Genomic DNA, 14,214 nt, shown 5'->3' with positions numbered 1-14,214 from the left:
AGTCGTATCTAATTTTTTGGAAGTACACAGAATAAATTATAAAATTAGTTAAATTCTAATTCTTAGAACCAGACTTGCAAAATAAGGTTAAAAGTAAAATTTTGGATCATAGTGTAAAGGGTCAAAAAAAAAACCCCACAAACATAAATATTAATGTTATTCACCTCGAAGGCCTAAAGCTAAAAACTTCATAAAGTCCAGTTATGCATTCAATATAAATATATGATGTATTTGTATGAGATGTATGTGTGATACACATACACATATTTTAATTTAAATTAAAATTCGGACATGTTTCAGAAGCTGTACCTTCTCCTCTGGTGTTTTGATCTCCCTTTTTCGTAGAGGATGGAGTCTTACGGGATAAACCACTTCATAATCTTTTACCTCCGGGAATTCCTTGGTAGCACTTACTGAGGAAAAATAAAAGGGGAAAACAGAAGGTTAGCTAGACAGAACCAAAGTGGGCCAGTCAGTGTTGGTCATCCTTACACGTCACCTGTGAACGATGTCACACAGACTGTGTGAGATTCAGGTCAGCTGCGCCAGGAGGCAGACACAGCCTGAAACACACTTTCTCTCTCAACTCTTCACTAGAATCTGCAACTCCAGATGTCTTCCCACTAAAAGTGTGCCCACGTCTCTGTTGAGTGACAGCATTTCTTTTGCACGTCCCCCCTCCTCTGCTCTCCTGGGTGCCTTCAGTGGCTCCCTGAGCAGAGACACATACAGCAGTAGCGCAAGGCAAAGGAAAGAGGCAGATGCCACCCGGATCCCAGAAGCTAACTGGTCCCACAGTAATTGAGTGGAAGCACTTGGAGAAACATGTGTTATGTAAATGAGATAACCAATGTGCGCCTGGCTGATTCTAATGTTTTCTCTCTTGGGTGTGCCAATAGAAATATTTGAAACTAAGTCCCAGAAAGAAAAGTCTCTTCTACAAGGTTGGTTCATGGAGTGGGCTGAGCTGGCATTAAAAATACAAAGAAACATTTTTTAAAATATTCAAAAACCATGAAAATAAGAGAAACACCATTTGAACAGAGAGGGAACTGGGACGTGATTGGTTACAACCTATTTGCATCCTGCCTGCTCCTCTCCTGTTGCCTCTAGAAGTCATTGTAGAGAGAAGTTCAGAGCTTGCCCAAAGCTAAGGCTGGTTTTCTACTTTCTTTTCCATTTGTGCCCAGGGCCTAACTCCTGAGGAAATGTCAAGGGATGCACTATTTGACAGCTTAGGTGGCTTTTAGGTCCAACCCAGGTGCAGAGAGCAGAAGCCCTCCGAGCAGGAGGCAGCCCAGCCCCACACCGAACTAAGACTGGAGGAGAAATGCTTTCTTTTTCTTCTCGGGAGGCCCTCTTAAGGCAATCCATGCTCATCCCATTAAAAGACTCAAACTAAACTTCTATGGCAATAGAAATTCATGCTGCTTTGGTTGGCCTTTTAATAAAGGTAACTGAGTCTCTGACTAAGTGTTATTTGTCTGTCAGTCACCCAGGAGGTCTGTACTTCTACACCTTATCCAAAATGATTTCCCACAGAACAAATCATTCATTGCTTAACATTTTCTTCCAAAATGAGAGCAGAAATTCAAAAATTCCTAGTGATGTCAAATCTTAATCATTTTAGGATGGGTTTAATTCATTTGATCACTCAAGAAACATTTACATTTCACTTGGAAGATTAGAAAAAAATATTAAGTTTGCTAAGAACTCTTATAGTAAAAAATGGGGTCTTAAAAATAACGTAAGAGCTTTTCTTTTAGTGGCTTGAGATTTGCTCTTAATAAGCATTTCAAAAACACTTAAATCCATGGTACTGACATGAGAATAACTTAATTTTGGCTTCAGTTAAAGTGTTCATAATTGTTTGAAAAAAGGGTGCAGATTAAATAGTACTTAAAGCTTGTTCAAGTAGTCTACAATTTATGCAAATAAATGCAGAATCCCCTATAATGTGTTTGAAGGGGCCATGTTCATTTGCATGGATAAATTCTAGTCAGTTGTGACAAATTAAGCCCTTTTCATGTTGTCACACTTCAAGAGCAACATCACCAGGTTCCCCCGTTACTCATTTCTTGGAAGCAGTCACTAGGTACACTTTATTTTTAATTAATTTTTGGACAAGAAATAATACCATTAGTTACAAAAACTTTTTTTCAAAACGAATATACAAAAAATCTAAAGAAATTTTAAATGATCATTTTCTCTCCATCCAGTTCAATTTTCCCAGTTATTTCAGCACAACAAGAAACCAACAGGTAAGAAGATTCATCCCTTTGACACGAAATTGCTGTACTTCACCAATGTTGCAACCTCAGTGACTTCTTAAAATCTCTATTAGTGGTTTTTATCTGCAACACGTATGATTCTAACAAGAACTATTAGAGCAGGCTCCCTTTGGGTCATAAAGTGATAACTGCCTAAATGACTCTTTGCATAAAAGCAGAAGGTGGTAATACACACACTCTCTGTTCAGAAGGAGCAAGAGGGAGAGGGGTCAGTCCACTCCATACCAGTTTTCTCTGCTGTGCATGCTGAGCCCCAGGCTTCTGGAAAGGCTTGGCATCCTCAGGTCCCAAGCAATCATGAAACTACAAACAGGTTCTTAAACACAGACTCAAAATGTGCAAGTTCATTAAACAATTTCTTTGAGCACTTCCAAATGGAAACCAAAAACAAAGCAAAACAAACAAAAAAGATTTTTTTAAACAACTTCTCACTCTTTTTTTTTTGGTATGAAACAAGTGAATTTCCAAGTAATTCTAAACTCTTGCAACACAGTAAATTCTCTAACAAAAACAGACAAAATTTCCCTGAAAGGCTCTTGTTTCCTGAAAGTTGGAAGGCCCCTGAAATAATGAAGATCTGAGACACAAAAATTTGCACAACAGATATAGGGAAATAATTGACCTAAATATTCATCCTCAAGCTAGAAGGAGACAGCTCAGCCTCCTCCCAGCAGAATAACATCAAGTTAATTATTTGGAAGCCTGTGGAACAAACACAGCTAACTGCCATCCAGGGATTACACAAATCCAAGGTGTAACACAATATGTTTCCACTAATTTATTTTAATACTTGCTTTCTCCCTCCCACAGAACTCATATGTTGGATTAGTTTGGCCAGCAAAACTGGATCAAGAAAAAGAAAATTGTTATTTTGGTTAGAGTTGGTGAGATATATCTATGTTCATTTGTTTCGGAAAAAGCAAAACTTATTTACAAGATAAATATGACAACAACAACAAAAAGATTGCAATATGAGATCTTAGTCTGGATTGTTACTTTATTTTTTATAGCATGTCAGGCCATTTTGGAGATTAGAAAATTAAGACATAATATTGATATTTTTTATTTCTGTTCAAATCTGTTTGAAACATTTTAACTGAACAATGACATCAGCACTGAATTTGGACTTAGGTAATGACATTGACTTTAGTTCTGAGCTTTTGTATTTCTCCTCAAAACACCTTGACATTTTAAACTTCAAGCAGTAAAAATGAGTACACACCTTGAGAAAAACACATCCTAATGAGGCATATTATTTTGGTTGTTGAGATTACATTGTATACACTGTTTTCTGTCTTCTAGTCTCCTTATAATGACAAGAAAGAACTGACAGTTTGAGGAAAAAAATAATTTTGAAAATCAGTGTATCCCCAGGATATTCTGCTGGAATACCATCAACCCTTCCTCCTTTGTCAGTTATAACTCATTTACTTCCTCACCCCTCAATTGCCTGTCAAATCCTTTTAAATATTTGTGTTTTTTTTCTTTTCCTATGATGAAATCCCATATCATTTTTCTCAAGGGATTGTGAAGCTCATTACAAGCATCTGGTCTTATTTTACATCTCATTCTTTTATTTCAAGTGTCTAAGAACTGGGCATAATCATCATTGAGGGGCACGTATGCATCGTATTTATGATGGGGACAGAGAAACAAAGAGATGAGGGAAAAATTGCTTAAATTCTTACATTCAGGCTAAAGAATAAACCCCCATGAGAAAATTAGCATGAATATTTCAGTGACCCAGGAAAGACCTTTGAAAATACACCAGGTGGTAAAAGAAGTGGGACAACTTTCTGTTACGGATGGAAGATGAGAGGGAGCAGGTCCTCATTCTCACCCCGCCACCCTGTCCTATGTGTGATGTCCCATTCTGGGGCATGACTTCCAGGGACACTGCATCTCTCAGCACTGTGTTGTGAAGGCACACTCAGGAGGAGCAGAAACAGTGGGGGTCCCTAATTTCACTGTAAATGTTGTCATATTCATGGGCACCCAGTGTCAGCCATGAGACTTGGTCAGTAGATCAGCCTGATCTCTACCCTCTTGGACAAAGCTAGAACTCATGCAGTACTTATGTTTGACTGAGTGGGTTCCTCAAGAGTTGTGGCTGAGCATTTCTGGAAAAGATAAAGAATGAAGATTCCTATGGATTTTGACTCAAAAAGTAGGAATTTTAAGTCAAGTACATGAATGCCTATCATCATCCCTTTATTTAAGGATATGAAATAAAATTTTTACAAGTCTGGAAATCAATTTGGAAAACCACTTTAGTTTTAGTGGTTTTAGTGCAGAATAGATCATAGGAGAGAAGCGTCTTTCCCTCCTAACTCCAGACCTTTTGTTGATAATTGATTCCGTCCCCAGGTCCCAGCAGGCATTCTAAGACCCCAGAAAAGGTTAACCAGGGAGACTCTAGACACTTAGAGTCCAATATGCTGACTGAAGCTGTGGAAATAGAAATAAGCTGGAGGAATGTGTTTCCAAATCTCATTTATCCATACTTTAATGGAGAATTTACCAGAATGGCAAGACTGGCTCCATGTAACATATCATTAAGTACTAGTATTTCTGCACGTTTAAATTCTTAACCATTTGATACAACAAGCAAAATGGAAGTGAATCATCAGCTAATACTTAACCTCAACACCTTTTTGTGAAGTAAAATCAGAATGCTTTCTACACATAAAATTGGTGAACAGTTTATTTCTAGTAGTTATATTTATAATTGCTAGTAATAAAAGTACTAAATATTAATATGTGCAGTCCAAAGGAACATAAAGAGCCTACCAAGCCCCAATCATAGTAGCAGATATTTTCCAAAATCTTTACACAGCCATAACCTGGCAAATCTGTTGCATCTTTAATACACTAAAAACGTCAATATGAGTTTTGATCAATCCCACTCTTTGATTCAGAGACCATATTGCTTATTTAAGTTATGCTGTAAGAAATGTAGCTTTGACTTCTAAATGTTCTCACATCAGACCTGCGAATGTTGGTTGGAGACCTCTCATTTGTCTTCTGGGCATTCAGTCTTCACAGCCCCCAACAGATAGGTTACAACTAGACCAGTCGGTTAGCAAAATCGGTTGAGGAATAAAAATACAACTGTTCAAAATATTTTATATGGCAAAGGTATTGGGAGCAGATAAAAAGCAAGCAGTTCTCTGATGCACTTCACAGAACCTGAAAAAAAGAGTTACTACATACCTGGGGCTGGAGAAAGGAGGAAAGTGAGGACCAGAAGGCTCCCTGGCAGCATGCTGGGTGATTCCAGGAGCAGCTCTCGGCTCACACCTGCACACCTGTGCGGCTGGCTCCCTCCCTGCCTCCTGAGTGAGACAGAATGAAACTCCCTGGCTCACTGTCTCCATGCAGGAAGTATTTACTGAAGGTGTTGCACAACCTCCACTGTGGTCCTGCAACAAAGGCACAGGCGGAAGTGCTGGCTGCTTCCCTCCTGGCTGGTTCCAAGATTCCTTCATCATAAGCTGTTGTTTCTCTCCCCCTTTTCTCCCTGTTCCCTGTGCAAAAGAAGCCCATTTCCAGTATGTTGCTGTAGCCCAATGGTCACATGCAGGTAACTGCTTTCACGTATGTTGGTAAATGTGCCAGTAGTTTATCAGAGGCATACTATATGTGTGTGGTGTATAGAACATACTTATGCATATGTGCTCCATGTATATAGCAATGTAGTATATATTATATGTATAATTAAACATATATTCTGATATATAATTTTTAGCTATGTTGGCAAACAGTTATTCAGAACGTTATTCTTCCCTCACATACATATGTGGTTCTGAAGATCAGTCTCCAAGTCAATCTAATTATTATGTCAATTTCTCCTTTCCCATCAGCCTGGGTTCTATTTTCACATTATCCCAGGGAGCTGGAATTATCCTGAAATAAGAATGCATGACAGCCGGAGCATGAAGTTTTCCAGATTCTGGGGTGTCTCATAACTGACAACCGGGAAGCAACAGGAAACTCTGAAGCACAGAGGTTGATATTTCAGGGCCTGTGATAGTGAGACTAAGTTGGCGTGCATGGAAAGCATACTGCATAACTGATAAAGTAATTAATTAATCGGGCTTCTTATTAAGTTCCAGGGACTCTCCCAAATCCATTATACTTGTTATATGTTTTAGACACTAGCTGCTGTGACTGACTGAAAGACCTGAGCAGCATAATTATAGAGGAGGAAAAGTTTATTTGGAGGCTCACAGTTTCAGAGGTCTCAGTCCACAGACAACCAACCCCATTCCTCAAGGCTCAAGGTGAGGCAGGACATCATGGCAGAAGAGTTTGGCAGAGGGAAGCAGCTCACATGATGATCAGAAAGCAGAGACTCCACTCTCCAGATACAAACTATGCACACCCCAAAGCCACACCCCCAATTCCCACTGTCAGCCACACCCTATCACCTCACTTACCACTCAGTTAAGCCCTATCAAGGGATTAATTCACTGATTGGGTTAAGACTCTTACAACCCAATGGTTTCTCCTCTGAACCTTCCTGCCTTGTCTCACACGTGAGCTTTTGGGGGACGCCTCACATCCAAACCATAACATTACATAATGCTAATAACACTCATGTATTATAAATACTGTTTACCTCCATTTCATATGTGAAAAAATTGGAGTTTAAAAACATGAACTATTTCAAAAGATTAAGACTCAAGTCATCTTTACTACATAGATTAAGAAGATTAAGCAGTCTGCTCAAGTTACTTATATAGAAAGTGGCAGAGGTACTTTCTGAGCTCTTAGCCATATATGTCAGTGTTTCTCAATTGCTTAGCTGACTTATGTACACAGACTTATTTCTATTGATACGATTCCTATGAAAGAGAAAACCCTGAGAACAATTTATTACTACAAACCCCACATCCAGGCCACTAAAATTTCATATTACTTTATGGATTCAGAAGCATATTATCATCATCCTAGAATAATTTCAATGAAAACGAATTCCTTCACATCATCATAAAAGCATCAAACAACAATCATAGGGATTTTTAAGTTATTATAATATTTATCATTATTTTATAGCATATCATAGTTATTGAACATTTCAACTACCATGATTAAGAATCTCATGAGGATAGGAAAGGTAGCAGAATACAACAGTTACTAATAGGGCATTATGTAAAAATGTGGATGTGTAACCGATGTGATTCTGCAATCTGTATTTGGGGTAAAAGTGGGAGTTCAAAACCCACTTGAATCAAATGTATGAAATATGATATGTCAAGAGCTTTGTAATGTTTTGAACAACCAATAAAAAAAAAAGAATCTCATGGGATACATGTAAAATACTTGGTCTCATAAATAGTTCCTTGCCTCTACAACCCGAGTTCTATAACTCTGTGCTTTGCAGGGAAGAGACAGGATATATCCACTTTGAATTATTACACACATTTTTCTCCATTAATTCAGTACATATTTCATTAGTACCTAGCGTATGTCAGACATTGAGATCACAACTGGAAAAATCAACCATTCGTCTGGGATGCTTACAGTCTGGTGAAGGAGACAGGAAGATCATTACCATGGATCTTCATGCAATGTCACCAGTTCATCGTGGCATCTTCTTCTAGTGAACGACGGGTGTGGACAGAGGTCAGAGGCCTTCCCCAGCATGGCAGGGAAGGCTCCCTGAAGGAGCACTGTGGTCAATGAAGAATGAAGTGGACAAGAGTGTAGCACCTTAGTTTATGATTGGGGATACTGGGTATTGGTGCAGTAAGGAATGCCTGGGAATGGGAAGGGTCCCACCAACCTGAGAAGGCTCTTGCTGAACTTGACCCGGGCACAGCACTGTCTCCAGTAAATGGCTAAGGAAGAAGAAATTCACAGGGTACCTTGAGTTGTTATTTCACACATAAAAAACGATTCTCCAATTAGATTTCAAAATCCCTGGGGCTAGTACCCATGTCATATTCTCTATTGTGATTTCAGAACCCACCATGGGCTGTTTCCTAAGATTCATAATTTTGGCTGTGATTAAAATAAATAAATAAATATATATATATATATATATATATATATATATATATATAAAATTGTTGTGCTGTGTTCTCTATATATTTATGTTATTCAAGGGCTTCAAAATACTTTCAAAAATAATTTCTTAGAGCCCAGCATGGTAGCACTTGCTTATAATCTCAGCTACTTGGGTAGAAGGATCAAAACTTTGAGGCCAGCCTCAGCAACTTAGTGAAACCCTGTCTCAAAGAAAAAAATTAAAAGGGCTTGGGATGTAGCTCAGTGGTAAAGTGCCCCTGGGTCCAATCCTAATAATAACAATAACAACTTAGAACCATCAGTTATAGAAAGGGAGACCTTATCTTGACCTCTGAAACACCAGAAGGACCTCACTGTAACTCTGTTTTGCCCCCAGGACCAGAATAACTATTCTCCCAGGCACTCTGTTCACTGAGTTAGAAGAGGAATTGCACATGTGAAAGACATATCTTACTGTTTTATTTGTTTCTATCTACTTTTTGATAGAGAGGAATTCCCATCCCAGTGTTATGGGGAAGGCTGAAAACATGATGATCTTCTGCACAGGTGTTTTAGATCTAAAAATATCGCCAAAGAGCTCATGTGTTAGGCATGAGCTAATGTTCAGAGGTTAAAAGATTCGGTTATGAGAGATATAACCTCATGAATGGACCACTGGGTGGTAACTGTGGGGAAATGGGGTATGGTGGGAGAAAGTAGGTTAATGAGAGTGTATCCTTGGGGATTATATCTTGTCCCTGGCTTCTCTCTCTGTTTCTCTCTCTCTCCCCCCCCCTTCCCCCCTCCCTCCACCCTTCCTGGCTGCCATGAGCTGAGGAACTCTACTCTGCCACACCCTTCTGCCATGTAGTTCTGCCTCACTTCATGTCCAGAGCAATGGAGTTGGCCCACCATGGACTGAGACCTCTGAAACTGTGAGCCCAAATGAACTTTGCCTCCCCTAAGTTGTTCTTGCTGGTATTTTGCTTACAGCAACAAGAAGCTGACCGACACAATGGACAGAAGAGGTTGACAACAGTTCAAGTCATGTACTTGCAGCATGGGGAGAAGGGCCACATGTCAAATTGGGCGAAACTGAGGTTGCTCAGTCAATCACCAGGGCTGTGAGAGAAGCAGGATTTGTGGTGTCAACCAAGGAGGTGGCTCCTGGTTCCCATAGGAATATGTGAGTGGTTCCCATCAGTGATTCTGCCTATGGCAGGGAACTGAAGCTCACCACTCAGGAATAAGTAGGAGCTAGGCCTGGTCCCCTGACGAGGAGAGTTGTTTGACTAGGGAACATGATCTGTGGGAGCAGAGTACAAAGCAGATAAAAGACTTACAACCCCTTTCTCCTTTTTCTTCTAATACCCATAACTTCCATGCTCTGTTTGTTTTTTGAGACTGATCCTCCTTCAATCATGAATTCCACATGCAAATATTTATTCAGTTGCTACTGTGTTCTGTCCTTGTCTGCTTCCGTGACATGTGCTTCTGGGGTGGATGAGGCAATCAGTAAAGTTGAGAGAATAACGATGTAAGAATAGGCAATCCTTTCTGATTTTTTTCTCAACTTCTAACTGCTTGAAGTTGTTAGCCTGCACTCTGGTCCACCTGTGACCATTTGTGCACATGTCTGGATGACAACCATTCATATATTCAGAGTCTATTAATTTTGTTTAGCAGATGGATCTGCTTAGCAGGTCAAGAATAAATTCATTTCTAAAAATGACTTAGAAAGAGAGGAAATAAATGCAAATGAACATAAAAGAACTGAGAGAAGAGTCTGAAGAAAGTAAGGTTTGGAATTTCATATAAATATCTTGTGGTCAATTTTATACATAAACTTGACCAAGTCTAGATATTTGGTCAAATCGTATTCTGGGTATTTCTTTGGAAGTAATTTTAGATAAGGTTAGCATTTCAATTAGTGGACAGTGATTACAGCAGATTACTCTCGATAATGTGAGTGGGCCTCATCCGACTAGTCAAAGGCCTTAACACAGTAAAATGGACCTCCCCTGAGCAAGATACACTTCTGCAAACCAGCTGATTTTGAACTTGAAGTGCAGCTTCACTCTGGGTCTGCAGCCTGCCTGCCTACCCTGCAGATTCTACATTTACTGAATACATGTGCATATGCATACACAAACATACACACACAACGCGTGTGCATACACAAGTGCACACACACAGTTGATTTTATTTCTCTGGAGAACCCTGATTAATAGAGAATATACCTTAGATGCATTCCTTGTATAGAGTTACAAATTCTTCTTTCTATCACTTAAGATATAACAGAGGAAGCAATGATTGAAACAGGTGTGGAAATACATTCTCCAAGTTGGGAGTGGTGGCACACCTCTGTAACCCCAGAATCTCAGTGGCTGAGGCAGGATGACTGCAAATTCAAGGCCAGTATCAGCAACTTAGCAAGACCCTGTCTCAAAATAAAAAAAATACAAAGGGCTGGAGATAAAGCTCAGTGGTTAAGCACCCCTGGGTTCAATCCCTGGTACCAAAAAAAATAAAAATAAAAAAATAAAAACCCTAAATTTCTCCAAGAACAGGAAAACCAGCTTTCTTCTCCCATTGACCTTGTTTAGTAGTCTACTGGGGCATGGAGGAGAGAAGAGCAGCCTAGTGTAAGTCATCAAATGCTAGGGGCACGCATAAAGTGAGTACAAGAAGGGGAAAGAGAGCTTGAACAGGTAACTGAGAATAATTCAGAATGATGGATACTTGGGGAGCTTGTGTTACAGAAGGGAATTTCTAAATAAATCAAGTGGCCATCAGCACCAAATCTCCACTTTTTATTTGCTAAATAAAAACCTCCACTTTTTTATTTAGCAAGTAAAAAGTGGGCTTTGGAGATGGTCTCGAGGTCACAGATGTCTTTGCCAAGGGCAATCTGAGTGGAGCAGTCAAAACAGAGTTGATTGGAGAGCCCACACGGAGGACATTGTTTATAAAACTATTCTTTGAGGAAAAGAGAAGTATCAGGCTAATTTCTCACCCACCCACCCACCCCCACCCCCTGGATGAAACCGGCTGTTTATAGTTGAAAGGAATGGGTTCAGGAAGAAAAAAGGAAAAGAAAAGAAAATTCCAAAGTGAAACTTTAGAGCTAATCTTGCTGAGTTTGAGATGAGCTGGGATTAAGATTATTTCATAGATCATGTTTCCTTCTCTATCCCTCTAAAGATGTCAAAAATCCTTCTTTTATTGAATAGTTAATATTGATGAATAGTTTTTGAATACATGATACATAGTATGAAAGTTACATTTTAAAAGTAAGTCTCCCTCTAACTCTTGCCTAAATTTTTCAGTTGCCCTTTGAAACTCACTGGTTCCAACTTTTTAAAAAAAAATCAGAGACACTTCATGTAGAAATGAACAAATTTAAATACATTTCAGTTGAACTCTTTTTAAAATTACTCTCTTAGATTGATTATAGTTTTATATAGTTGATTCTAAGAACTTAATATTACTTAATCCATATTAAATTTTATTATGCTATTCTTAACTCTATGCTTTAAGTCTACAAAGATTATTTCTTCAGCATTTTATCATGAAGATTTGCAAACACACAAATTACTAGAAGGAATTTCCATGATGCCCACTTCCCAGATGCTACTAACATATCTCTAAAAGTGCCTGACCATCTACTACTGATCACTCCATCATCATGATTACAAGACAAGTTGAGTTATCCAACATGTCAGCCATCTATCGTCAATTTCATACTACACATATTCTAAATCTATTTTTTCTATCATTGCTTAGGTCATTGATAAAGCTTTTACTCAGGGTAGACTTTCCTGGAGAGATTAGAAGAGACAGGCCTCCTCAAGAAAAGGGCAAGAAGGTGGATGTTGATTTCAGGGAGGAGTTAGGAGCTGGAGCAGTGGAGTTTGGCCCAGCCCCACTTCGGTATTGCCACACATCCCTGATTCTTCTCTTGGCTGGCTCGCCTTTCTCCCCCAGGCTGTTGCTGAACAACCTCAGCTTGTTCTAGACCCTTTTCTATATCACAGTGGCTACTTTCCAACAGGAAAGCTTCTCCGGGGCTGGGCTTTATCTCTCTTCATTTTACCCCCACCCTCAGCTTCTACTGCGAGGCCCTTTGCAGGCAGCACCTCTCTGTCTGGATTCTTGCCATGATTCCTCTCCTTTTCCCCTTCAGGTCATACATAGTGATAAACGGCCTCTATTTTTACTAAACACAGAGGCATATATGAACCTTCACTGGTTTCCTTAAACGCTGCCCATACCTTTGTGAACAGTCCCCTTGTTAAACTCTTCCCAACTGACCACTTTCAGCCTGCCATCTTTCTTTCTGTGAACTTAACTGATGTATCTTTTTCTCCAGCATCTTTTTATTTGCTTGGATGTTTCCTCACGTGGAGAGCAAAGGTCAGGCTCCCCCTTTGTCACATTCTAGGACACCTGATCTCCTACAATAACTATCAACCAATCCACGTGGAGCTGCCCCTCCCCCTCCTGCATGGCATGGCAAATAAACTTTCTCTACACCTCTCACTCCCTCAGACAAAGCTCTGTGTTGTGTAGAAGTTTAAATGGACAAATGAAGGACAAGAACTACATTCCAGCCAAAATCATTAAAAGTTGGTTTAGCAGAGAGATGGCAAGAGCCAAGGCCTTTGAGGAGTCCTCTTATTATCAAATTAGAAGGTACTTGGTCTGCCTCAAACCCCCAGCTGGACTCAGCAGGAAGAGCAGGTGTACAATTGCCTCTTCAGCCATATACAGCTCAGTTGGGTGTACAGTTTCCAGAATTTTCCTTCTTGAAGATGCACTTTGGAGAAAGAGAAAAAGATAACACTGACTATCTGAAATGAGAGGGGATTATGGGAATGGGAAATTACTAATAAAGGCAAAATATTACAGAGAGACCAGAAACACCAAAGATACAAGTACCAACTTCAGTTTTATAACAGGATTTACTTCCTCCTAAAGTCTCGGTCAATGACATTAAGCTCTTCTTTGGTTCATAAAATCCTTTAAAAAATCTGAGGAAAGCTATTTTGGACTTTACTCCAGATAGTACAAAGACAAGAAAATAAAAATAAAATAAACAAAATGCTGCATAAACTTTCAAGTGGGAAGTAAAACTCCTTTGAAGTCCACTTGTTGATCCAGTTGCAAAATCAGTGTTCTGGAATTGATACTGGTTCCTAGCTATGCAGTGGCGACCAGGAGGCACCTACCCTATTGCAACTCCAAGTCACCCCCTCCATCTAACCAGCCAGGAAAGAGTGTGGTCTTGCCTCCAACAAGCCGCCTACCTCTGTTTTCTTTGTTAGGAAGGTCTTCCAGGCTAGGGACCTGGTCTTGGAACATTTCACCCATTTCCTAGAACACCATCTTCCTAAACTGTGGTTACTTAGTAATTTTCAAAGCTTGAGAAGTTCACTACAGACAGTGAGGAAGTTAGGAAATTGGGACAGATTTTGACTTGAAGATTTGGGTTTTGGCCTCAGAGCAATATGTCTGTGTGACCACTTAGTCATACAACCACTCTGTGTTTTGGTTTTCTCCTCTGTAAATTAGTAGAGCCAGAAATGATCATTTAAAATTCTCCTTTCTGCACTGTTGATGATCTCGAGTAAAAGATGAGATTAGAGAGTCTGATAAAATCATCAAACAGGGGAGATCCAGTTCTACATTTTTAAAATTTTTTTAGTTGTAGATGGACACAATATCTTTATTTATAATTTATTTTTATGTGGTGCTGAGGATCAAATCCAGGGCCTCACACATGGGAGGCAAGTACCTCTGAGCCACAATCCCAGCCCTCTACGTTTTTAGTGAACATTTATTCAAGCTTAAAAGCCCATTAGGAAATGGTTTCAATTTTTTTCCATAGAGAAACAGACTGATGGATTTA

General features: G+C 39.4%; 1 protein-coding gene across 1 annotated transcript in view; it reads right to left on the bottom strand.

Moving 5' to 3' along the window:
• The window catches only part of Adam28 (ADAM metallopeptidase domain 28), an 80,633-nt gene that overhangs the window by 38,522 nt on the left and 27,897 nt on the right, over positions 1 to 14,214 (bottom strand). The window contains exons 2-3 of the mRNA XM_058580429.1: positions 3,389 to 3,417; positions 310 to 413 (exon numbers count right to left, since the gene is read on the bottom strand). Coding sequence (XP_058436412.1) covers positions 310 to 413; positions 3,389 to 3,417 — 133 coding nt within the window. The remainder of the gene's footprint in view (positions 1 to 309; positions 414 to 3,388; positions 3,418 to 14,214) is intronic.

Source organism: Marmota monax, unplaced genomic scaffold (assembly GCF_021218885.2).
Source record: "Marmota monax isolate L192 unplaced genomic scaffold, Marmota_monax_Labrador192_F-V1.1 WCK01_AAM20220418_F8-fsc00040, whole genome shotgun sequence".
Lineage (NCBI taxonomy): Eukaryota > Metazoa > Chordata > Mammalia > Rodentia > Sciuridae > Marmota > Marmota monax.
Note: the sequence above shows the minus strand (reverse complement) of the source record. Positions and strands in the feature narration are given on the sequence as shown.